General features: G+C 50.6%; 6 protein-coding genes across 6 annotated transcripts; 3 read left to right on the top strand and 3 right to left on the bottom strand.

Annotated features, from left to right (window-relative positions):
• Positions 1 to 422: 422 nt before the first annotated feature.
• CTHT_0062780 (aconitate hydratase-like protein) lies at positions 423 to 2,957 on the top strand (the record flags this gene model as incomplete). Its single annotated transcript, XM_006696524.1, has 2 exons — positions 423 to 467; positions 564 to 2,957. 2 exons carry the CDS (start codon positions 423 to 425, stop codon positions 2,955 to 2,957), a joined length of 2,439 nt encoding a protein of 812 aa, XP_006696587.1.
• A 1,217-nt stretch (positions 2,958 to 4,174) lies between these two features.
• CTHT_0062770 (uncharacterized protein) lies at positions 4,175 to 6,046 on the bottom strand (the record flags this gene model as incomplete). Its single annotated transcript, XM_006696523.1, has 3 exons — positions 4,175 to 5,486; positions 5,566 to 5,706; positions 5,883 to 6,046. The coding sequence occupies 3 exons, from the start codon at positions 6,044 to 6,046 to the stop codon at positions 4,175 to 4,177; spliced, it is 1,617 nt and encodes a 538-aa protein (XP_006696586.1).
• Positions 6,047 to 8,216: 2,170 nt separating this feature from the next.
• On the top strand, positions 8,217 to 11,017 carry CTHT_0062760 (uncharacterized protein; the record flags this gene model as incomplete). The annotated part of the gene is made up of 7 exons (XM_006696522.1): positions 8,217 to 8,342; positions 8,427 to 8,564; positions 8,620 to 8,730; positions 8,798 to 8,944; positions 9,008 to 9,381; positions 9,438 to 9,732; positions 9,794 to 11,017. The coding sequence occupies 7 exons, from the start codon at positions 8,217 to 8,219 to the stop codon at positions 11,015 to 11,017; spliced, it is 2,415 nt and encodes an 804-aa protein (XP_006696585.1).
• Positions 11,018 to 12,014: 997 nt separating this feature from the next.
• CTHT_0062750 (uncharacterized protein) lies at positions 12,015 to 13,201 on the bottom strand (the record flags this gene model as incomplete). Its single annotated transcript, XM_006696521.1, has 4 exons — positions 12,015 to 12,434; positions 12,491 to 12,986; positions 13,094 to 13,115; positions 13,180 to 13,201. 4 exons carry the CDS (start codon positions 13,199 to 13,201, stop codon positions 12,015 to 12,017), a joined length of 960 nt encoding a protein of 319 aa, XP_006696584.1.
• A 5,669-nt stretch (positions 13,202 to 18,870) lies between these two features.
• CTHT_0062740 (forkhead associated domain-containing protein) lies at positions 18,871 to 21,303 on the bottom strand (the record flags this gene model as incomplete). Its single annotated transcript, XM_006696520.1, has 4 exons — positions 18,871 to 19,997; positions 20,052 to 20,692; positions 20,748 to 20,932; positions 21,004 to 21,303. The coding sequence occupies 4 exons, from the start codon at positions 21,301 to 21,303 to the stop codon at positions 18,871 to 18,873; spliced, it is 2,253 nt and encodes a 750-aa protein (XP_006696583.1).
• A 2,381-nt stretch (positions 21,304 to 23,684) lies between these two features.
• CTHT_0062730 (uncharacterized protein) lies at positions 23,685 to 25,061 on the top strand (the record flags this gene model as incomplete). Its single annotated transcript, XM_006696519.1, has 1 exon — positions 23,685 to 25,061. One exon carries the CDS (start codon positions 23,685 to 23,687, stop codon positions 25,059 to 25,061), a length of 1,377 nt encoding a protein of 458 aa, XP_006696582.1.
• Between the last annotated feature and the right edge of the window lie 1,022 nt (positions 25,062 to 26,083).

Below are 26,083 nucleotides of genomic sequence, written 5' to 3'. Positions count from 1 at the left end.
GTCGAATCTCCGGGCGATGGGTTCCATGATCAACAGTGCTGCCGCCTTCTCTCTTACTGTCTCCTCAGGTACCCTCGAGGGAAGCTTGACAGTATATATCATGCCACAAGACTTTTCTTCCTTGGTTTCATTATACATAACTTGCAGAAAACATATGCAGTCATTTTTTGTTCAATATATCCACAGAAGATCCAATGGCTTAGTCCTCTAGAAACACTGAACTGTCACCAGCAAACATCGAAACACAGTGCTGATTATTGCTGCTCAGGGGTGGGGCTCAACCCCAGATCCCCAGATTCGGGTCCGCAATCGGACCCCTGAAACCGAGAGGGACGAGATGGCGCAACTGATATTTTTTCTGATGCTTCTCCTGCGTCTGCAAACCCCGCCAACTTGCTATTCCATAGGCCGGGACAGTCAAAATGAGGCCAATCGAGCTTGTCGGTCGGTCAGGCGCCGCCCTGAGGGTAAGTCGACGTGACCAGCCTATTTCCAAGCGCCAGTAACACTCATCGCAACGCTGTTGAACTAAGGGACAAAGAGCTGACCACTTACACGTCCAGAGGGCCTTCCAAGCCCAACAACTTCGCCGTGTTGCCGTAAGCACGCGACCATACTCCAGCGCCAGCCCCAATGGCACGCTGCCCCCAACATATGAGAAGCTCTACAGCAAGTATTCGGAAGTGCGCCGTGTCTTGGGCGCCCAGCGCCTGACGCTAGCCGAAAAGATCCTCTACAGCCATCTGGACAATGTAGAGGAGTCGTTGCTCAGCAATACCAACAACGGCAAGGATATCCGCGGCAAGGCCAACCTCAAGTTGCGCCCGGACCGCGTCAATATGCAGGATGCTTCGGCCCAGATGGCTCTTCTGCAGTTCATATCCTGCAATGTGCCCCGCACCGCCATCCCCGCCAGCATTCACTGCGACCACCTGATCATTGGCGAACGCGGTGCTGAAGAGGATCTGGCAGCGGGTATCAACACGAACCAGGAGGTCTTCGACTTCCTTGAGTCGTCGGCGAAACGCTACGGTATCGACTTCTGGCCTCCTGGTGCCGGTATAATTCACCAGACTGTCCTTGAGAACTATGCCCTCCCCGGCATGATGATGCTGGGCACCGACAGCCACTCCCCCAATGCTGGTGGCCTCTGCACTATCACCATTGGTGTTGGTGGTGCCGACGCCGTCGAGGCTCTCGTTGGTGCCCCCTGGGAGCTGAAAGCCCCCAAGATTCTGGGTGTCAGACTCACTGGCCAGCTCAATGATTGGGTCTCTCCCAAGGACTTGATCCTGCACCTGGCTGGTCTCTTGACTGTGCGCGGTGGCACCGGCTACATTGTTGAGTACTTCGGCCCTGGTGTCGAGACTCTCAGCTTGACTGGCATGGCCACCGTCTGCAATATGGGTGCTGAAATTGGCGCGACCACCTCTATCTTCCCCTTCACTGAGGCTTCGGCCCGCTACTTGAAGGCGACCCGCCGCGAGCAGGCTGCCAAGGATGCTGCTCTCTTCCAGACCTGGCCCGGCGCCGGTGCGGCCGAGGATGCCTACTTCCGCTTTAAAGCCGATGAGGGCGCTCAATATGACGAACTTATCGAGATCGATCTGTCCAAGCTTGAGCCTCACCTTAATGGTCCCTTCACCCCTGATCTGGCCATTCCTCTATCCAAGTTTAAAGAGACTGTTCAGAAGGAGGGCTGGCCCGAGAAACTCTCTGCTGGCCTCATCGGCAGCTGCACCAATAGCTCGTACGAGGATATGACCAAGGTCGAAAGCATCGTGCGGGCTGCCCACGAGGCTGGCCTCAAGCCCAAGGCCGACTTCTACATTACCCCTGGCAGTGAGCAAATTCGCTCGACCCTCGAGCGCGACGGCACCCTCGAGACATTCAACAAGGCCGGCGGTATCCTCCTATCTAATGCTTGCGGTCCTTGCATTGGTCAGTGGAAGCGCCATGACGGCATTGAAAAGGGCACACCCAACGCCATCCTGACCTCCTACAACCGCAATTTCCGTGGCCGCAACGACGGTAACCCAGCCACCTTGAATTTCCTGGCTTCACCTGAGATCGTCACCGCCATGGCCTACGCCGGCTCGACGACCTTCAACCCCATCACCGACACCATCACCACTCCCGACGGCAAGGAGTTCCGTTTCCCGTCCCCACGCGGCAAGGAGGGCCCCGAGACGCCCTTCTCCCAAGGCCGCGAGACCTTCCGTGTTGCCTCTAACCCCCCTGATCCTTCCGTTCCGGTCGCCATCTCCCCCAGCTCAGAGCGTCTCGCTCTCCTCGAGCCCTTCGACCCCTTCCCGGCCGGCGACCTGACCGGCCTGCGCGTACTGGTCAAGGTATCCGGCAAGTGCACCACCGACACCATTTCCGCGGCTGGCCCCTGGCTCAAGTATAAGGGCCACCTGCCCAATATCAGCGCCAATACGCTCAACACGGCCGTCAACGCCGAAACGGGTGAAGTGAACGCCGCCTACGACCATCCGCTCGACGGCAGGAAGTACACGATTCCCGAGCTGGCCCGCTTGTGGAAGGAGCGTGGCCAGGCATGGCTCGTCGTCGCTGAGCATAACTATGGCGAGGGCTCCGCCCGTGAGCATGCCGCCCTGCAGCCGAGGTACTTGGGTGCCAGGGTGATCGTGTGCAAGAGCTTTGCGCGCATTCACGAGACGAATCTCAAGAAGCAGGGTGTGGTGCCGCTTACTTTTGAGGAGCCCGATCGGGATTATGAGAGGATTGGGGCGGGTGATATCGTCGATACCATTGGGTTGTATGAGATGCTACAGAATGGCGGCAAGGGTGATGTCAAGCTGCGCGTGACGAAGCATAAGACGGGCGAGGTGTTTGAGATCCCTGTTAAGCACCAGGTCAGCGAGGACCAAGCTAAATTTATCCTGGCTGGTAGCGCGCTAAATCTGTTGGCGAAGAACGCGGCGCTGAACTGAGCAAGGAGTGCAGAGGGGATGTGAAGTTAAGGAGGGTGGTTCTTCCATGAATGATCTGATCGAGTCAAGCGGGCAAATCTGGTTTACTAACACATTGAAATTGTTGGCGGGGATACCTAACAAAACGGATTTAATGTACATACATGCGGATAGAGCTGGTAGGCAGACTGTGTGTAGAATCAAAACTGCATATACCCTTCGCCTTTGTCTCTAATCTCTGTGAGTATGGAAAACATCATAAACCTCACCTACCATTCCTTGCAAAAGCGACGGATGGAATGAAGTCAAAACACCGCCCACTGGGAAAGACAAGTCACAAATCCTCAACTGTCATCTCAACTCTCCTTTGCCAACCATCTCTTCCTCCCCGAACTGAAGATCTCATTACTGACCGTTTCCAACAGAAAGGAAACAAGAATATCCGCAAGAAATTAGCACAAGAACAATCGGTCCCTCTGTTCGCTTGGGCCCTTTGGAATTCCAGCTTCCTCGAGGCGGACGACGTACCGTACCACTTGACCGTTTGGCCAAGTAGGAGGGGCTGGTTGTTGGGAGGAGCAGCGCTGGAAGTAACATATATTCTCTCGAAGGTGCGAAGAGGGAAAGTTGTCAGGGGTGGTCGGTGTGGTCTCTGGAGGGTAGGCAGTGGGGTCCGATGCCTGAGAATGGAATTCAGACTCGGTCTGAGGACGGCGAAGGGACGTGACAGCTTGTAACTGGTAAACTTGCTCTGTTCCGGCTCAGTTCTGTAGGGGTGTATAGATTTGAGAAGAGGGATGCTTTGCCACTACGCATTTGAGACTACAGACCGAGATGGCTGAAAACACGCTTCCAACAGTAGATTATCAAATAAAATATCAACGTATTTTCGTTAGCTTCCTCTTGAATTAGGAGCTAATATACCTGATACTCCGACGGCGCCAGGGCATGCATTCAAACCCCTTTCTGCCCGGTAGAAACCCCGAATCAACCCATGGCCAGGTCGCCCGCCCAAACTTTCATCCAGCCTTATATATTACCAACATTCCGGATACTCCAGCCCATGGCATCCTTCCCTCCTTTTCCCCTCTTGACAGAACTCCCGGTCCAAAAACAGATGTATAAACACTATCGAAACCCTCCTTTCCCAGAAGATGAAAATCCATATGTACCATATGCGATAAAATACGCCTTACGTCTTAATGAAGCCATCCACACCTTCTTGACCACCATTGACTTCACGTCCCATTAACCACGCCACTTCCTTTCCCATTCCCATTCCGGCTGCTCGAGCTCCCCCTCCTCCTCCTCCTACCCATACCCCCTCTCTTCCCTCCCTTTCCTCCTCTCGCACTTGGCTGCTTTTCTCCCTCGGCGCCTGCACTCTTTCCCTCACCCTCACCAAAACATTCCCCTTCTAATAGGGGGGGCAACCCCTCCAACCATCTCAACGCCCTCACCCAAGCAGGGTTTGCCGCGATCTTCTCCGGCAGTGTGTTAAGCCATGCTCGACCAGCATCATTCCCAGCCTGCTCCTGTTGCTCACGGAGACGTGCACGCAAAGAATCGGCGGCGCGGCCGAAGTTGGCTTTACGCCCCGGACGTCGGGCAATCTCCTCTTTCTTGGCGAGGAGCCAGTCCTCGGAATGGCGCTGAGGCCAGTGGATGCGGGGGTCGATTGGGGCGTAATAAGGTTCGTCTTGGTCTTCGGTCTTGAGAGGTCGCTTTGTTGAGGTTTTAGTCTGGGAGGAGGGTTGTTGGCTGCAGCTCGAGGATGAAGATTGATCTATCTTCCGTAGTTTAACGCCGGGCGGTGGTGAAGAGGCGCCTTCTTGTGAGTATATGAGGGAGTCAAAGAGCTCGACATCTATTGTTCTCGGTTCTGTTTGACCCTTCGGTTGGAACTTAATCATCCCAGGGGACGGGTGTGGTTCAGGAAAAGGGAAATGTAACGTCTGTGGCAAGCCGTCAAGCGATTTGTCATTGACTTCTCGAGAGGATGAGCTCGTCGAGCCAATCCGCTCAAGCAACGGTTTTTTGCCTTGTCCATTGAGAAGAACGGAAAGCTTGGAAGTAGAGCGCAATGGATCAGCGCCACTGTTGACCTTCTCATTCCAATAACCTTTGATTCCCTCATTAAGGGAAGGACCAGAGGTCAACTTGTCGTGTTGCTTGAGAGGACTCTCGTTCACTCCGAGCTCGAGCTCTCCAGAGGAGTGTGATGTTGATGTAGGAACCTGGGAACTGTCCAGAAACTTTACACTAGCCAGAGTGAGGGGCGCTATCCGCAGGCCCTCCTTAGCCTTTTGCTTTGGGACCTGTGTGACTTCAGCCTCTCGAGCTTTATCAACTCCTGGTGATTGGGCGGATGCTCGACGACTAGCTTTTGGGCTGACAGACCGAGCAACTGATTTGGGCTCTTGAATCATCCTGGAAGGTGACGGCTTCTGTTCATAATCTCTGCTCAACATTGCTTCTGGTGCTATCCTTTGTGGCGTTGACATGATTTTTTGCCGTTTTCTCGAGGGCTCGCCATCTGGAGAACGCGGGCTAGCAGGGGGTGAGTGGACCTGCGGACGAAGCCCTAAAGCTTTCGGTAAAGAAAAAGCGTGTGTTGATTGAGACTCACTCCCAGGGCGAGATGGAGGTGCACTGTTGCTGGGAGTTGGCTGCTGGTGTATGAAGTTGGGTGTCCAGCCACCTGCTGTCTTCCGTCTCATGATTGGCCTCCTGCCTTCCGACAAGAGTAACTTCTTGGGGTTTGGAGAAGCTGGAGGAGGGGACCGAGATGTAGTGCTGGTTCTACCCACGGGCGGTGGAGAGCCTTGTGTGCCGCTTGAGAAGTTCGAGAGAATGGAGTCACGGCGCTGCCCATTCTCGGCTACCGTTTTTGGCAAGTGATCCTCACACAAAGGAGTGGAATTCCCATCGATCCGCCTGACGCACCCTGGATAGGAGCATGAGATAATGGCGGCATTATTGAAGGGGTTGCGCTGAGCAAGGAATGGAGATGGTGCGCTCGAAGAGAGAGCAGGAGCAGGGGCATTGGCTCTGCCATTGCTGAGAGTTGAGGGTTGGCTAGCCGCAGCTGTGGCGGTGGCAGCCATCATAGCAACGGGCTGGGCGGAATGTAGGCGATTGTCCAGGGTTGCTGCAAGGCTCGTGCCGCTTGGAGAAGTGCTCCGCGAGGTCTGTGAGGACCATGCGCTCGAGCTGCTGTCATTGTACCGATACCGCAACGGTCTCTTAGCCCCGCGGTCTTGCGCAAGACAGCGCTTGCAGACCCAATTGGTTCTGATTATTTTGCGTCAGCGGGCTTTACGCCAACAATGTTGGAGGTGAGAAAACAGTCGAGAAATCGCAGGTGAGAGGCGGTGTATATGGGGAGGGGGGATCTGAATAAAACCGCGGGTGTCAACTGACAAGTGCAAACGTTAACGAAAGGAAAGAGTAAAGAAGGTTGGGTAGTGATGAGATGTAAAGCCAGGCAGGTGCACGGATAAAATCTTGGGTAAGGGTTTCTGTAAAGGGGCTGGGTACGGCAGACTAAACGCTCTGTACACGTGGGGGTATAAGAAAGGGGGAGATGCCTCTATATAGGTTTATTGGACATCGTGCGTTGAATATAGGGCTTCTCCAATTTTATGGGGTGGGTAGCAAAAGCAGGGTTTGGGCAAATGTAGATTGAGACTAAAAGTAGGCCCTTCTGGTAATATGCTGGCAGCCCAAGAGCTAGACATTTATACACTTTTGAGTTGTGGATATGGTACATAGGAATCAATTGATGTGGCAATGAGAACACATGATGGAAATAACGGGAATAAAACTAAGGTGATGTGTTGGGATAGAACAAAACGAAATGTAGGATATACTTTGAGTCTTGGACGGAAGGAAAACAAGATGAAATAACACCTACATGGACTCGTCTGGATGAGGCCGATGGCATGCAGAATGATAATAGCTATGGCAACAGGTACATTCGAAGAGCGGCCAGTCGATTGTGTGCTCCCCCTTTGCACCGCTTACACCGGGGCATTATTAGTCCTTGTCACAGACTTGCATATGCTTTGAAATGAGGGGATCCTGCGACTGAAATTGAGTGTATTAGCGAAATGTTGAGGGACAGTACATTTGGTTTTCAAACAGCTACGATGTTTGCGTAGGAAAAGGTGTCTCAGGTCTTTTCAGTGGTCATCACACAGCTGAGCCACAGCGGCTTCGTGATTCTCCACGGCCAGCTATACAAGAAGTGATGTCTGCCACGGCCTTTTGTACCTGGTCTCCATTGAGTCGAATGCCAGGCCTCCGGGAAGTGGCAGCGTTGAAAACAAACCGTTATCAACATTGCTATCTCCAACCCTCTTTTCATGCAGCCTACGTCCTTAAGGCGGCATGCAGTGAGTTGCCGACTGACAAATCGTCAAGTGGACGCGCCAAGGCGCCGCTGATGAGCTGGGCCATGTTGAATCGCAAAACCAGAAGAGCCAGATATTGTATAGCTGTCTGACCTTTTACCGTTGCTCATCATCGACACCCAAAATGAACTTTGAGAGAGCAGGAATGAGATGTAAGATGAGGCGAATAGGCACTCACCTATTGGATGTAAAGATAGTCCGGACTGTATGAGTAAGGCTGCACGGCTAACACCAGTCTGTTTGCAGCCGCTCTGCGCTCGCCGAGTCGTCGGCCATAAACAAGAACCTGCGCCCCGAGGCCTTGGGAACTCGGTAGCCTTACTGGCCCTACCATAAACTTATAAACAATTGCAGACTTGGGCTTGAAAGCTGTGCCACAATCAATCCGCATCGGTCACCAAGGTGAAGGTTGCAATTAAAGGCCGGGGACCGCAGGCAAGGCGCAGGTAGACAAGCAGAAGGCAAAGAAAACGTGGGGAAGGAATCGCGAGGCCGGCGCCAAATCGTCAGAGCCATCAAGTCCACTGGGTAGATCCATTGCAGTGGGGCACCTGCAGCCAGGATCCTCTGATCCGTGCACCAGCACTCACGTGCCTCGATGCGGACCGTGTTTTTGATGCCTGCATCGGCGACGTCTCCCCGCCTGCTTTTCTTGGCTAGCGTCTTGAACCCCTGCCAGTGAAGCACTTCGCGATAAGGTCATCCATACAGCGTTGCCAGCAAGGACAACGCGAGGTGCGAGACGAACACGTTCATAGAGCGTGATCCAGCAGTGCCAAGTAGTAGTTGGCAAACTGCTGCCCCTGGATCGAGACGTTGAATTGTACGCGACCCGGGATATCAAGTCAGCGACCGCACGCCCACCATGGATTTCCTGAAATCAGCTGTCGCATCTGCCATTGCCGCCAAAGGCCCCCCTTTCCCATACACCTTTGGCGACAAGGTTGATATGGACCCCTCCATTTGGACCCTTTACAACGGAACAAAACGAGTACGCCGCCAAATACGTCTCCAGTATCGACATATATAGCCTTGGGATTTGTATGACCTGGCTCTGACCAAAGTCTCCTCACAGGAAGACGGTTCTCCTTGCAGCATCTTCTCCTTCGAGGTCTCTTCAAACCGTTCCGCTCTCCCCCTAGCCAAGAACGCTCTCAAGAAACTCCGAACATTGCGCCATCCCGGTGTAATTAGGGTGCTAGATACAGTTGAGGTATGGGGACTGCTGAAAAGAGTGGGCATGTGCCGGGGGCTGATATGCCCGAAAGACAGATTCATACATCTACATTGCTACGGAGAGGCTGGTCCCTTTGCGCTGGCATGTGAAGAGGAAGAGCTTGACTCCTGAGACGGCGAGATGGGGTCTCTACAACATTGCGGTCAGTTGCCCTGGGATTGACGTTCTGATCGTGGGCACGAAGCATTTCGGCTAACACAGATCTGCAGAGAACAGTAAAGTTCATTAATGACGAAGCCTCGTCCGTCCATGGAAACTTGAAGGTTGCGTCAATCTACACAACAGAAAGCGGCGAATGGAAACTCGGCGGCTTTGAGGTGCTCAGCAATATTAAGGATGACGAGGCAGTCATATATGTATGCTGCCCATCCCCTACCATGATCAATAAACCTGCCGACTCAAGACTAACCACATTGTAGACCTATGGCAGCCTCTTGCCCGACTCAGGACGTTATACTCCCCCTGAATTGGCCAAGTCAGGCTGGGATGCCATCAAACGCAATCCGCACTCAGCTGTAGATGCTTGGGACTTCGCTGCTCTCATCTTCGAGGTCTTTAATGGCACCTTCAGCGGGAGTGACCAGGCCGGCCAGACCAAAAATATTCCACCTAGCATGCACTCCAGCTATAAACGCTTGGCGAATGCTAATCCAAAGGTTCGATTAAGCGTTGCTCACTTCTTGGAACAAGGCCGGAAGAATGGCTCATTCTTCGACACCCCCTTAATCAAAGTAACAGATGGCATCGAAAACCTCGGCATAAAGTCTGAGGAAGAACGAGATGCCTTCTTGGAGTACGTGTTTGATTTCTCTCGGTGCCCGGGAGTGAGGTATGCTAACTAGTTGACAGTGACCTGGAGCATCTAAGCGATGACTTCCCGGAGGAGTTTTTCAAGATGAAGATCTTGCCCGAGTTATTGAAATCAGTCGAATTCGGCGGCGGTGGCCCAAAAGCTTTTAGCTTGGTCATGAAGGTCGCAACTAAGTTGTCAAGTGACGACTTTGATGCAAAGGTCGCCCCTGTTGTGATTCGGCTGTTTGGAAATCCCGACCGCGCTATCCGGGTTTGCTTGTTAGACCACCTGCCCCAAATGATCGATCGCCTCTCGCCAAAGGTCGTGAATGATAAGATTTGGCCTCAAGCTGTAAGTTTGTTTTCCGGCATAAACGGCGGTTATAAGGGTATCCTATGCTAACCTAGATCAGGTCACCGGATTCATGGATGTCGAGCCAGTTGTAAGAGAACAAACGTTGAAATCAGTTCTCACTTTCATCCCGAAGCTCTCTGAAAGAACCGTCAACGGAGAGCTCTTGAAGTATCTGGCAAAGACTGCCAACGATGAGCAACCAGGCATCCGCACCAACACGACCATTTGTCTCGGCAAGATCGCCAAATACTTGGGTAACTCGTCAAGATCCAAGGTGCTGATTGCTGCCTTCACCCGCTCACTTCGCGATCCCTTCGTGCACGCCAGAAACGCTGCTTTAATGGCACTTGCCGTCACAGCGGAGTACTTCACGGAAGAGGATTGTGCTGTCCGTATCCTTCCCGCGGTCTGCCCTTCTCTCATCGACAAGGAAAAGCTTGTCAGAGACCAGGCAAACAAGACCATCGAAGTCTATCTGGCAAAAGTGCGCAAAGCTGCGGCTAACATGCCGGAGACCGCGCTCCCGTCAGAAACTGCGGCATCGAATGCCGGCGCCACTCCCAGGATGAGCACCCCACAGCCGGATATCTCGTCCGCAGCATCGTGGGCTGGCTGGGCTATCTCATCATTCACGAACAAGCTTTCTGCTGCAGCAGGGGATATCCAGTCAGCTTCAGCAGCATCCAAGTCCAATGGGCCGTTATCCACACAACCATCTAAACCTGCCACGTGTCCTACGACATCTCCTTCTACCTCATCTACCGCAAACACTCATCACCGAAACCTCAGATCCCCAACCCCCTCAGCCCCAACCTCTTCACCGTCAGCAAAGGAATCGGCCTTCTCCCCTCCGCCTGAAGAAGACTTTGACGGCGCCGACGCATGGGGTAGCATGGATGACATCTATGATGACGATAATAACGACGCCAATAACCAGCAAGAAACAGACGAAGACCCCTGGGCCGCCAAATCCAAGCCCAAGCCAACAAGCACCAAAATCTCGGCAACTCCCTTCGATGACGGCGGTGAGCCCGACTTCGCGGGCTGGCTTGCTGCACAAGCAGAGAAGAAGAAGCAGGGGAAGGTGTTACCGAAGGGGTTAGCGAAGAGCTCTTCTCTTGCTGCTTCCAGTGCTGGTGCCAAGAAGCCAACGACTACCATTGTGAGCGCGAAGACGACCAGCATGGCAGGAGCAAAAAGCAAACCTGTTGTGGCGAAGAAAATTGATATGAAGCCGAAGGATGAGTCGTTGGATGATGACGAGGGGTGGGGTGGTTGGTAGAGGCACGAAAGATGATGAGGTTTCGTTGTGTATTTAGACGAGGCAACCCCCTTGGCTAGCGTGATAGAAGGAGTCCGGATATTGGAGTTGCGGGGTTATAGACACATTGGTAGATACCTTGGCAAATAAATGAAGTTTTCGTGGTGGATTGAGTTCTATGGCTTCTCATTAAGTTCACAAGCCGTTGCTCGAACTGTCATAAGTCAGGATTATGACGACTCCGACGTAAGCGAAGGTCAAATATGCGCATACAGCGATATTGTTGATGTAAGTTCTAGGAACTTGATCCAGAGAAGGAGGATCAAAGCCATACAGTATTCATTTCGCCTAAAGCACTCCATTAGGTGACTACCATCCATTATTAAGCCGTGGTATCCTTCATTAGAAGACATCAATCCCATCAAGATCGTGCTCCATTAGTCGTTCGTCATCACCAGTCCGCCATTACTCCCAGCCATCTGGTAAAGAGAGAAAAGATCATTAACCACAAGTCCGGCCAAGGATTCGCTAGCGAGGTAATCCAACGCTAACACACCCATCCAAACGCCCAGATACTCAAAGAGATACGAATACCCTCGACCAGTATCTGACCATCCAAGACAAAACATTGGCCTCAAAAACTGTAGTCGAGCGTTACCCCCTCAGCCCGCTCATCGCCTCTAAGCCAGAAGGATCGCCTGGACAGCTCACATGCGGCTAGGAGTGAGCCCCAGGTGCCTAACTGATATTCCAACTCTCCCCCTGACAGAAACAGGGCTAGTGGAAGAGAGGAATCCAGAGAACGTTGAGGATATGAGATTCTATCACGGCTTGAGACTGACAGCATGCCTAATGCGATGATGTGCAGGCATTTGTCCTCATTTAGGGCCAGGAGCCTGGCAAAGGGATTGGATGAGTGTGTCTGGCGTCGGCGCAAGCTCTTCGAGAACCAAGCTTCAGGCACGTTTGTGACCTGGCTGCTGTCCGTTTATGCCACTATGCATCCGAGGACTCATTCCTACCGGGCCTCAGAGTAGTCATTCAAGGCGACACAGACAGCACCACGGTGATGACCGCTATATTGCCGAATGATTTGTTGGCTCGAGAGCTCCCACAGACGGGCATAGTGATCGCTGCATACTGTAACAAGGTAGGCGCTATCGGCACTAAAAGCGCAATCCCACACCCAGCGCTGATGGCCTGTCAGCGTGGCCTCAAGAGGGAATGGTCTCGGCTCAGAATTATCGGGTCCCGCAGGCTCCATATCTATCACTTCCCATATCTTGGCGGTGTGGTCTGCGCTGCAAGTTGCCAACTTCTTGACATCGGGAGAAAGAAGGATTCGAGTAATGTAGTGCCTATGTGCTGAAAAGTGCGTGATAGGGACCAGCTGGGTGCGGTCAAAAGCTTGAATCAGCTGCCAGACGTAAACATTGCCCTGGGGGGTATTAGCCTCTGCCACCAATACATAGTTTTGGGATGGAAGATACGTACGGTGTGATTTGCAGCGCAAAGCAAAGAACCATCTGCTGCCACAGTCACTCCTGACACTGACACGTCTTCTTCGGGTATCAGTTGGTGAGCGCAGATATTCTCCGTCAGGTCCCAGAGTCTGATGCTACCGCTGCGGTCGCAGCTGATAATCTCAGCTTGATTGGGGTGGATTACGACATCATTCACGGGCGAGCCGTGGTTGTAGCTGCGTTGGATGGCACCAGTCCGTGTATCCCAAATCTTAACGGTCCCATCCTCAGAACTTGTCACCATCCATTGTCCTTCACAATGGAACGCAACCCCTGTAACATTGCCAGTGTGGCCTTCGAAGGTAAGCAAAGGGGAAGGGTTCGAGGAGCGAATGTCGAAGAGCTTCACATTGAGGTGTCCAGCCGCAGCAAGGTAGCGCTTGTCGGGGGAGATGCACAGGCGATTAACCTGGGAGTCTGGGTGTTGGATAGTCCTTGAGCAGATGCCGGTCAGGGCTTCCCAAAACCTATCAGCACATGTCAGCAGGCCCCGTCTTATACAAGATAAAAAGCGCATCGAGGAAGCGCCCTTGCCAAGGTATGATCGCAAGAAGTTGTTTGATAAGCATCTTACCGGATTGTATGGTCGTAGCCCGCTGCAAGGCGCAGAGTTAATGAGCGTTCTAACACTAGTCTGAAGATGCCATTATGATCGCCTACCTGTGCAGAGAATGACTGACATATTTGCTGGAGCTTATATACCATGTCCAAATTGCAAGAGCCCGAAGTTTGTCTGACAGCGTTGTGAGCTTCGAAGCTTGAAGTTGCTTCTTCGATCCTGCTCGGAAACGAAGCCCATCATTGCCCCACATGGAAGTGGGGCTCTGGGGCACAGCCCGGCTGGCAGGGAATGATCCTTGCGACGAGGGGTGACCCCACTTCGCACACAACACTGCCCCACCACCAGTTGGACTTTTCACATGCCAATTCGAGTATAATTTTTGGCCTTGTTGTTGCTGAATGAAAGGAACAGAAGTGTTAGCCAGATCACATCGAGTTTTGCTGATAGCTTGTGGAATAAACATTCATTTCTGAGAGTATTTAGTGAGATCCATAATTGTTTGGTCTTGATCAAGTCAATGGTTTCTGAGAGTCTAGTGACCGGCTGAGTCGTGGTTTGCTGAGGAAAGAATCCCTTATGTGTGTAGTACTGCCCATGACAATCACAGCTTTGGTTATTTTTCATACTATTCTTCATGAAGATTTCATCAATATTGGATATGAGATATAGCATCAACAAATATCTCCATTGACTATGATCCGTAGCCAAAGCCAGCAAGTCATCAATTTCTGCCGGACGAACACCCAGAAATGGAGTGCAAGGTTGTGAAACCAGCCTCATGCTTTGCGTACAGTTGCCGCTGCTTCGGCAGAAGTCTTGCGTCCAGCTATAGGCCATCCTTGAAGTTTTCTCTTTATCACTTTTCATCTTCCTTCCGATAGCCATTAGTGGCGTCCAATCGGTATCAACATAACAAGAAGCAGACAAAAGTGGTTTCACACCACCATGAGCGAGGATCAATATCGGGATCTTTCAGCGACAATACAGGAAAAACGGGTCGGTCCGTTCGCTGCCAGATGCCGTTCGAAACAAGACATATGCAAACCATTCAAGAAATCTGCATTTCAATCTCATAAATAGCTGCAAGATCTTCATTCAAAACCTGAGGTACATTCCTTGCTCCTGCTGACACGGTAAACTATACAGTATACTTAACCATATTGGCCTAAGTTACAGGTAACTAGATGTTGCACATGAACTTGGTATCTTAATCAAGTGGAATTCGTACCAGAAGTTCGCAAAGCCCGAAGAAACTTCGTCAAGTTTGCTAAGTGGACAAAGCGAGAAGAGAAACAATACAGTTAAGTAACTTATGCCAACCATGCAGAACGACCGCTCCTTACTCCCTTTGTATGCAAACGACTGAATGCAATGTCCCTAATAGTAAGTATGCAAAACGACTGACGCCGACCCCGTGGTTTCTTAAGTGCGAAAAACAGAATATCATGAACTGCATCCGGAAACTAGACAGTAACATATCCGTCCAAAAGAAAGCGGCTCAGCCAAATCCTCTCAAATCTCCCCCCAATTCTTTGGTCATTGTAAACATCACGTTTGCCCCCTCGTGTCCTGCACTATTGATGAACGACTGACAAGCTACGGTGTCCTTCACTGCCTTCAGCTTGGACCCCCAGCTGGGGCGAGGAACATTTCGGATCCGTGTCCGTTGGTAGACCCAATAGAGTTTGCGGTAGAGACTGACTTCATTGACATCCCATGAGGGCATGGCTTGGGGATCGTTTTTCTATTTTTACAGGCGATGCAGGCCCTTCCAAAGTGTCAATTTTGCATTGCATGATAACGACTGACATAGTATACCCCAGCAACTTACTGGCGCATGTTACCCATACAGGTTCCACATTCAACAAGTTCATACAACCCTTGACGTCCGGGCCAGGGGACACAGTTGCAAGACGTGCTCATGATTGAGATATTGGATGTCGGGAGAAACGAGATAGGTGTGTGGACTTGTTAACATCCACTGTTTGTGAAAAAGTGTTGATGGTCTGAGAGTGAAATGGTCTTTCCAAGCAACAACTGATGAGAAGATTCAAGTACTGGAATTGCTTTGTTCTTGGCCAGAAGAGAACTGTGGACCACCAGGGTGGCCCTGAGACTTTATAGTCGTTGGGTTCGATGCCTTCAGGAGCCTGTTATGTCGTTTTGGCTCTTCGACATCAAGCACACTGCTAGCAGAAGTCATCCCTCCATCCGCTAACCCCTCCTAGTCATCCTGACACAGACCAATGATGGAATGCAATTTTGTTGCTACAGCCCGGTCTGGTGACCATTCTTACCGCCAAGCATAGCATGTCAGCGTAAGGCCGTTCCTAGAATCATGGCGCGATGGCATCGGCAAACTTCACTTGACTGTCTCGTGAGACATCCATAAGTCCACAGATCCGGCAACTTGAATGGCCTAAAGTTGTCTCGCTGAAGATGCATCTTTGCTAGTACTGCTTGTTGGACTACCGCTCTTCCATTGGGTTGCCTTCTGGCACCATCTATCCAAGCCGCTGAGACCTGGAGTTGCCGGCTTTCATAAGGAACAAAGAATTACATGAGAATGACAAGTCGCTCAGTCTGTGTGCTACCATGCAAGTAGCCGCAGTGCTGCTTCGACACGTTGGCTCTACAGGACGCCACAACTCTCAGTTCCGCGAACGAAGGCTCGTTGAGTCCGCAGCCAAAGGCAGCTACCCGTCGACATCCTGCAGTTAAGCCATTCGAGAACACACTCTACACGGATAACCCCAATGAACCATTATCTTTGCTGACACTGTTACATTGATGATCAAGTTTTAGTTGCTACCGAGTCTAGTTAATCTGTTTTGTGCTTTCTCGCAGGTTGCCACAAAGCCGACAAAAAATGCGAAGAACCGAATCGGTTCCAGCCAGTTGGGAGACCGTATATGGAACTATTTCCGACCAATGTAAGCCATCTTTGCAGAAGTGAACCACAATGACGTTATCTGCTTGGTGATTGCAGGGGTAAAGGGTAACACACAATGTGTCCAAAGCTTCCGGTGAAGACATCATCCCTCGGATGAACATTGTTGTCAACCCACATCCAAGCCCGCTTATCCCTTTTCCCGCCACCGCCATGTCCACTTTTCACAATCCTTAATCGGATGACAGTTGCCGAGGATATATCAATTAGTACTGTATCACTCTCTCTGAGGGATGTCCTTGTCCTTGATATGGTGTGGTGAAACATAAAGGTACTCCAGCCCTAGGAAGCCATCATCTTTTTCCACTTCCCAAGATGGATATTGCAGTCAACAAGTGTTGCCAGATAATGTTTGAGTGAGCCATGCGGAGTGAATGATTTGCAGCTACCAGCAGCGTGCCGATAAGTTGAAAGAGATGCCTACCACTACCAACTTCCCAAACCTTGTGCTTGGCTCATGCAGGTCGACTATTCGAGGGTCAGGCTCACAAGGCAACCACCCTGTCAATGCCCAACAGGCGCCGTTGCCATGTACTCTCCTCGGTGAACAGCACGGGTCTTTCAGCAAGTGTTGCATATCTCTGTTTCGAAGTCCCATCTGCTCGAGGTGATAGCATATGAAGGTAACTTCGATCCCCGGAAGATGTAACAGAGGAAAGGATCGAACAAGCATGTCATCATGTGTAAGAGAAAATGACAAGTCACACCGGTCTCTCCTATTACAGACTCGATGAAGTTGGGAGGTAGAACTACATGCATGGGAACCGCGGGTGGCTTACGCAACTGTGTTCAATGACCTCTACATGAATTCTTTCCCCTCATCCCATTTGGCTTTCTCCTCGCTCTTCCCCAAGTGCTTAGGGCTTTCCTTTCCGGAAGTTTCTAGGGAAGTAGAATGAACACACGTTTCATCAGCTCTCTTGGGTTTTCCGTTCTTATCGTTCCGAGAGAGGACACCAACCATGGTAATCAAACATGGGTACTTCCGTTCAGAACGCTCTTTACGCCCCTCACAATACAGCTAAAGCACCACGCCAAGGGTATATGCAGTGAGCATCATCAACTCAGCTATAGATCCGGTTTTATCGTAAATCACAATGCCATAAGCCTATCCAATTGATCAGGTTGACATCAGAAATCGACTAAGTTGCTGGCTTGCCGTTCTATTTCTTAACACTCCAACGCTGAACCAGTGAAATGTCGCATCATATACACAGGCTCTCTAAAACCCGGAGCTTATCGGACGGGGTAGACACGGTTATTGAAGGCCATTGGGAACCTCGGAGCCTGAGCGGGGTCTCAAAATGTATCGCTTGACCGACTGCGAGTTGAATGCTCAAGATCACCATTCAACAACATCGGTTTCCGTTTGATGAAGTTAACCAAGTACCTACAGGTACTTTTCAGTACTTTCCCAAGGTATGATAAAAGAAAAGCTCCTTGACCGAAAGAAATGAGGCGGTCAGGAAGAGGGATCGCGGCAGTACTACCATTCGGCGGCTACAGACAAGGGTCATACTGGCTGAACGCCTCTCATCGAGTCTTTTATGAGCTCCCTCCAATAAGGTCACTGCCATATGTACACACAGAGGCCATGCTGTTGTCAACCACTTGGCATTTGGTCAACTAATTCCCTCACAGCCCAACCTACTCTGATATCGATTCGAGTTGAACAAAGGCCCATTAGCAAAAGAGATTAGCTTAAACATGACTGCGCTGGACTGGATGGTAAAAGACTATCTTCCAGGTAGACATCGGATATTGACCCAACGCCGGCTTCCCAGGAAGGAGGGTTGCCTTGGATGAGAGTGCTTTGTCACTGTGCAGAACCGCAAGCCGTCGGGATGATTCGCATCAAAGTGCACCCTAGCCTCAGCCTTATCCAGATGTCTCAGATTTATGTTATTATTCTTCATCGTCAGCTTGAACCCGCTGTCAGGAGTCAATCTCACTATTGAAACCCTTATCAACGAACAGGTAAATCACCCCATGAGCTCACATGTTCACGGACATGACTGCTACTGATAGGAGTCTTGTAGGTTGATCTTTGGTCAAAGTTGAGTACCCATAGAGACTTAAATGCAGGACATTCGTCGTTCACAACTTCCCTAGAAGCGCAAGAGCCAAGTCGAGTTTATATATTTTGAACAGAGGGGGGTTTAGCACTGAGTAAGCAGACTGAATCCCAAAGACGAACTAAATAACCATCCTTTCAAGCGAATGAAAGCTAGGAAGATCCGTTTCATCACTGATAATGACATGACCTATCTTCGTTTTCTGGTTTCATATCATTTTTATGTCCATTCGGGTCAAAGAAGCAGAGAAATGGCTGAGCAGCCAAGTAGCTGCCCAGACAAACCTCTGGTTTGCCCATTGCAACCTCCTTGCACCGAATACCATTCAATTGGTATCAGTTACCGGTTCCACCATATACATGTGATTCCCGTATCCCATAAAACCAGAATTCCACAGTCCTTAGAAAAGCAAGACATCAAAGACGTATGAGACCTAAGAACCATAGGAATGAGAGATACTTTCCGGGCCCCAACTATTACAGACCCCTTTGTTTCCAGCCTCCGATCCCAAATTCGATATTTAGAGAGACAAAGGAAAGTTCGAATGAGCTGACATCATAGGAAACATAAATACGATCATTGATTGTGATGACTTCTTGCGCCGGATACCTCATAAGTTGGCTGCTTCCATGTGTTGTTGCAAGTCGCTCAGGTCACAATTATCATTATGGTATTTTTCCAGTGCCGAGAAAAAGACAGGCCGATGAGCAGCTCTTGTTGGAAATTGAAAGAGACACGAGGCAAGTCATGATTCAGGTTTTATATTAGTTGAATGTTGGGGCAGTGTAGATCAACGTCCCAACAATCATCGCGCCAGCGGTAACCCCTCCCAGTGCCGCGTAGCCCACCCGTTCGGCAATTCTTAGCAACTTGGCTTTTTTGGAAGGTCTCGCAGGCTCGGGAGTAGCTGGTATGGACTTTGATGGAGTAGGGATCGCCTGAGCAAGAGAGGCAGAAGGCTTAGACATATCGCAAGGACGCTCCGGCGAAGACTCCGATGAGAGAGCAGGAGAGAGTGGCGGTGTACAGATGGGCCGAACAGGTTCGAGAGGTGTATCCATTATGTCCTTCATCACTTGGGGTGATGTTTCTTTGGCTGCCCACTGCTCTTCCTGCTGAGTGGTATCGGAGATGTCATCTGCCTTACGCTTCAGACTGTTTGGCAGTTGTTGAGGGCTATTAACGATATCAGAAATGCCCACATAAGTCCGCGATGAGCTAGAAGTTGGATTCCTTAAGGACACAGCAGCAACCCCAGAAGGAGTCTCAGTTGACATGGTAGTGCTAGATCCCTCAGCCACCTTAGCAGAAGGAGGGGACACTGCAGAAGCGGTGCAAGCTGAGGGCCTTGAGGCATCCGTAATAGCCTTGTTATCAGCAGAAACTTGTTGTTTACTGCTGGGCCTGCTGTTAGTTGTGATATACGCGGCAGGCCCAAACGCGCAACTGCTGTGGCTTCTATCCGCAGAAGACTCTTCGTTGCACAGTGCGTAGACGGATGATATCTGTCGAGGCATGGCTGCTCTTTGAGCGCTTAGAATCATCTTGTTGACCTCGCGAGCTTCGAAGTAGTCAACTTTCCCTGTCTTGGCCCCAAGAGTTTCAACCATCGATGGGGCAGGCTGCAACAATGAAGGGGATGTATGGGAAGGTAGATATGAGGCTGCATCTGGACGAGGGACTGCTTGCTTTGACAAATGCTCTGGCTTGGGCAGAGCGATACACGAGACGCTGGAATCGTCATTGTTGAGCCGCCGTTCGATCCTGTTCGAAGATGTACTCCTTGGGGCCCTTTCCCTTCGCGGAAGCGGAGAAAGAACAACAGGTGAGTCTTGAGGGTTGACAAGGTCCTCGACTTCAGGATAGTCGTCCGATGGCTCATACCCAGCTTCTGAAAATACAGTCAGTTACAGAATGTGTAATATTTTGAAAAAAGAACGCTTACCTCGAGAGCCGAGATCAAGATTGTCCTCAGATCCCAAGTCTACGATGTCCATGCTTTCTCCATCCTCAAGCCCATCTTCATCTTCATCGTCCTTAGACTCATCAAATACATCAGACATGTCTTCTGACAGATCCTGGCCTGGATCAATTTCAGCATCATCAAGTCCATTGTCATCGGCGTCTAGCGAGAAGCCCCCAGTAGGAGATGGGATTTCATCAGAATCACCAGAAATGGAACTAGAAGTGTTAACGTCCCCAGAACTAGGCGGAGAAGGCCCCGCCTTGGTCATGATGTTGGCATCGGAAGACTTGATTTTGTCAGTGTTAACACTTGGAGAACCCTTGTTGATGGGTGTGGTGGTTCCAGAAGTGGAAGACAGATCAATGACCTTTGGATCCGTTTGGGTTTTATGGATGGCCTTGTTCATAAACTCTGGCTTTCGGGCGTCTGGAGTTAAGTCAACGATGTTCAGCTTTGAACAAGAAGGGGCAGCAAACTTGGCTGCTCTCTCGATGTCAGTTTGGCACAGATTATTGGCCTCATCGTCGCTATCACTGCAACCGCCACTCTCATCGTCAGAGCCGTCTGGTACCTGAAAGGTACCTGTGGTAGTGGTGTTCCCAGTGTTTTCGGAAATGTCCCTGTGCAAACTCGTAAGCCACCAAACATGACAGTCCCAAACGCAAGCAGACGTACTGGGTATGGAATTCATATGTGACACAGAGTATAACGGGGGGGAACTCCTCGTTCCCGCGCCAAACGGAAACCCCGAATCTGAGAAAATCCTCCTGCCCAATGATTTGCGGTCCTTCTTTGTGAACCAAAGTGTTCGTATTCAGAAAGGTGCCATGAAGGGAGCCGAGATCCTTCACTTTCAATTTCTGTACAAAACAAAAACAATACATTAGCTAGGTAGGAAGCTGATATTAGGCATGTGTTGTCACAGTCAAACCTTTTGGGAGAAATCTGCAGTAAGCTCGGCGTGGTGTCGTGACATGACCGCACTGTTGTACCATGCATTATCAGGTGCGGGATCATAACCTCTGGATGATGTCTTCGAAGCACGCCCGATGATAATGCTTGGGTTCTCCGGGGTCAACTTGATTTGCCGCTCAGGAAAAGAGAAGGTGAACTTGTGCATCTGCAGAACATTCAAGTTGACCATCACTACTGCAGTTAGCAGTGCCTCGAGAGCGATAGAGAGCATGCGAGGAAACCAACCATAGTCACGAGAAGACATCTCTGCGGACATTGTGAATATGGACTAGCTTGTTGTCGGCGTTCACAGTTATGGTGCAGAAGGGAGGTCAACAGAGATGGGAGTTGGAAGAGTTGGTGCCGAGAGGAAAAGGGAAGATCCCCCACCTAGAGGAGAATAGGTAAAGAGGCTTCCACGTCAGACAAAGCTTGGGCCACAGCTCGAAACAATGAACTCAACCTAAGCTTGAGCACGGCGATCTGGGCCCTGGTAAAGTTGGCTGTGTTCGTTCCCCGCTTTATTCAGTTGGATGTTGGCTTCACACGGCCACAACTCGCATCACTTGCGGCGGTTTGAGAATTGGAGAAATATAAAAATTGAAAAAGAGGAAGCAATCAGGCAGGAAGCCGAAAGTAAGTGTCAAGAGTTGCAGAAGGGGGGAGCCGTTGGTTGGAGGGAGAGATCTGCCACTGTTTCGGAAGGTGGGGCAGACAAGCATCGAATGTACCCGTGGGAGAGAAGTCACAGGGCAGGCAAGCACAACACACTGTTCCTTCCTTATCCTGCTCCCCTTCTGGCTGTAGTGTCCTATGGGAGCTAACACTTCAACTTGACCGCTGGGCAGCTATCGAGATGGAATGTGCACATATTTTCAAGCAGAAACAAAATGCGATCTTCACATTATTTGATTTTCAGGTTGCATAAAGATCAGGTTGGAAACCTTGCTACCGGAGTAGAGCCTGGTGTGAGGTATGATCATCATGGCGAGTTACCAGTCGCTATCATTCTTCAATGCCCCGCGGGGCTTGCCAGGTGACCATGCGGGGTGGAATGGTCCAGCCGCCGGCTCCCCGTTTCTTAACCATGGAAGTGCACCCACCCGTCTTATACGTTCATGGCTTTCGTAGGCCTACCATCCGGCATTTCCCAAGTTGTTTGTGTATCGATTTGTCGAATGCCATAGTCGAGTCCATTTGTTGTTACACTCATAATACTAGCGATATTGATGCTATAAAAACATGATGGGGGAAACATCAGTAAGCCAAGTTTGGGCTGAAGAAGAGACAAGGCAGAAAGGCAGAGTGGGGCTTTCTGATCGGAAACTCTGTTGGTACTGCTATGGGCAAGCAAAACGTCACAGAACTGCCCAGATGACCCGAACCAAGGTGCGTATCAAAGTGAGATTTTAATATGCTCTAGTAAGACGGTGTATCCTCTAAAGATTGAACTAGCAGCACTGAGATGCTTTTAGTGTTGAGATTTCGATTCGATACGCTTTCGAGTGCTGCTTATGGTCAAGTTTACTACTGTGATGTCACCACGTCAGCGAAGAAGTGGAGGTGTGTTCCGCGGGAAGCCCGTTCCGCAGCTTCCGCAGTAAGCTAAGGTGAGCTTAGGATAGCCATACAATTGCATACCGATAACCTTCCACCTTCAAGCCTTTACTATGAGCAAGAATGAACAACGGTTTAGCTGCTTGCAACAATTATCATAACTTGAGCTCTCTCACTCCAAGCTCTAGGAGCGCGAAGCTCGGGCAAAGTCGCGTCTACGCGACTGACACCCCACATACTAGTTATGGATGCAGCTAGCCATGTTAGGCTAGTCACCCATGCAACCACTTAACGTGAGCAAGGGCCTTCCGTGCCAGGTGGTACGCCGCCACTGATAACGTGCAAAGGCTCCAGGTACGAGACAGGCATTTGGTAGGACCAGGAGTCTCGTAAGGCGAAAAAGAGGTTTACAGAAGAAGGCATGCAAGCAATGAAAGGTTACGACTTATATAAGAAGTGCTAGAAGACGTGAATCAGACATTTAGTGAATGATTTTGAGTTTTATTACTATAAAACTGTGCCAAACGAGCAGTATCATAATATCCACCATGTGATTCTCTAACTGGAAAAAGGACGGCCGAAGCTCCCCGCAATCAGGTTGAAGATCCCCTCTGTGGCGTGTCATGCGTCACTTGCCGCTCAAACCACGCACACATTTTCTAGTGTGTTTTTTCATTGTACGCTAACATAACAAGCTTGAACTCTCTCGGTTCTTTACGCGAACCTCAAGATCATGTTGCTGTTGAAGTCAGGTTACCTTCACTGACTCTGACATATATTCCTCTTCGTCACCACTAGACGCCGCTCCCATCTAGGTCTTTTCTGTTGCACGTCCATTCTGCCCATGGACATTCTGCACCGCACAAACCCAAATCACAAGACAATTTATTTCCAGCCGTTTACTGGTTCCGCCACCCATATCACGTAACAGTGCAAAGTCCAACTGAGCATATTTTTTCAAGAGCTGTTCTAGGCCGAGCCTTATATAATTACTTCTAAACACATAGAAACCAGGCGCGGGCCGTGTTAAGCAGTCGACTTCGAAATCTCGAGCCAGCCTGAGACAATTGAGCGCCGATAACACCATAACACTTTGCCATCATGTCCCAACTACAAAGGCGCGCACTTAAGGGAGAGAAAACAATGTCGAAAAAGGCGCGCGCGAAGCGTGAGGCCGGGCTCTCTCCCTTTCAGTCCCCAAGTGCCTCTGGGGCACCTTCTCCTGCAGTATCGCAGCCAAGCTCACGGCCGGGCTCACGGCCAGGCTCACGACTCAGCTCGCGCCCCGCGAGTCACTATGGATCCGATGATGAGTTTGAAGGCGATGATTACCTTGGATTCGAGGACTCAGCTTCGGCTTCTTCAGGGGAGGAGGGTCTCACCTGGGCAGACCGTCTACTTGATCTCATCCGCGAGCTTCAAGGCCACAAAGACCAGAAGCGCACGAGTGTCCAAGATCGCGAGTTGGCTCTTGCAGGTTACAGCCATATTCTCAGACACCATTACGCAGAGGAGCATCTTTCCTCTGTCCTCGACGATATCCTTCCCACTTTTTTGAAGCAGATCCGGGCAGGGCGCAGCAACAAGGAGCGCGCGCGCGCATTGCAGGCTTTCACTCTTACACTTCTTACCTGCCCTTCCGATAAAGATTACGAGCAGGCCATTTCGGCTTTGAAGACTGTGTGTGAGGACGTGGAAGACAATAATGTCAAGATTGATGCTATCCACGCGCTCTGTGTTGCCGTGATCTATGGCGGGGGCAACAATGCCGCAACCGAAGAGTTGCTTGATTTCTTCCTGGAGATTGTTTCAACTGACGGAGATTCGGTCAGAGCTCCCGATGATGGGTCAGTGGTCACAGCTGCCTTGCAGGCATGGGCGTTTCTCGCTACGCATGTGGACGACTTGACGGTAAAGGGAGAAGAAGCCGTGGAGTCATTTTTAGACCAGCTGGATAGTGCAGACTCGGACGTCAAGGTGAATGCCGGCGCGAACCTTGCGCTGCTGTTCGAAGCCGCCCGTGAGCAAGAGGAAGAGACTGGACAGAGCTTCATCACGGCGTACAACCAGCATCGCATCATGACACAAATGGCCAAGATTATGCGTGACTCATCAAAGACGATATCCAAGAAAGGCCGTCGCCACGTACGGACCAACTTTTCCAGCATTGTCACCTCGGTCGAGCGTGGAAAGGGTCCCGGGTACTCGACCGCTGGCCGATGGGGCAATCCACACACGGGTGGAACTGCAGAAGAAGAAATTGATGGGGGTTTCGCTGAGTTTGGATATCGTGAAAAGATTCGTCTTCCGAACCGGTGGATAGTGATCAATACCTGGTTTCTTCGGGCCCGGGCCGAGCTTCTGAAGACATTGCTTGGTGGAGGATTATTGGTCCATTATGAAGAGAACCCAACTGTTAGAGAGCTCTTCCGCGGGGCGGATGTTGAATTTACTCCGGCCAAGAAGTTTAGAAAGTGAGGAATTAACAAGAGGCTGTTGATCTGGCTACGTGATAGATTTCTCATATCTCTTTGGCCGATTGATGAGTTCAGATTTCGCTCAGACTGGGATCTCAGGAGTGATAGAATAGGTACTCTTATGCTCAGCTGTGAGACATGGAGATTGATATCATCGGCTTATGGTTTCTAGAAGGGTTTTGGAGTAGTATCATTCTGCATGTAGCACTTGAAAAGAGACACGATGCACCAATTGCAACAGTCAGCTGAATTGGGGTGGCTACGGCAGTAGGACATGTTGACTTATCTGATTATGCAAAAGGTATTAAGGGAAATTAGTGTCCCAGTCAATGGTTGTGAGAGAGGTATACCATAGCAAATGTTCACATTTGTGCTCCTGGTCTATCCTCGCCAGCTCCGGTAGGAAAAGAGAGTATTCAACCGATTGTTCCACAGCAGCAAAAGCGGGACGAAACTTGGGCAGCTGGGATGTCTGAACAACCCGTGAACGGCCTTACCCAGTACCAATCCTTGTTGGCTCTGGCGTTATTGCGTTGATAGGTTCGTTCACGGATCTGGAAAGCAAGAGAAGCGGCACAATCAGCTGCTGTTTCGAAGAGCCAGCAACCTCAAAAACACCAGGAGCACTGTTGGATCAAAGAACAAAGCTTGACAAGTTGCCAAATAACAACAGCCTTTGATTGGATGGGAATCGCTATGCGTATCAAACGGACAGACTCGGGCAAGACAGGCTGAAAGTGATCAGGCATGGTTTCAATATAATCTGTTAATAGAAACTGGACCTCGAGAATAGGCCCACCCAGTGTTTGAGATGGATTCAGTCTTTACATCATCAGAGTCGGATCTTTTCACTCCTGTCTGTGCTCCACGTGTGCCCAGAGCGGCGGATCCAAGTTGCCAAGCAGAAGATGTAACTCGCAACCTGAACCCCCTATTCGTGCAACGCCAAAGGTTATCGGAGAACGGGAAACTTAGGTTGCGTTCGCCTTATGCGGGTGGTTGGGAGTGGGGATGGGAGGAAAA

The sequence above is a fragment of the Thermochaetoides thermophila genome, assembly GCF_000221225.1.
Source record: "Thermochaetoides thermophila DSM 1495 unplaced genomic scaffold scf7180000011821, whole genome shotgun sequence".
NCBI lineage: Eukaryota > Fungi > Ascomycota > Sordariomycetes > Sordariales > Chaetomiaceae > Thermochaetoides > Thermochaetoides thermophila.
This window is presented reverse-complemented; position numbering and strand designations above follow the sequence as displayed.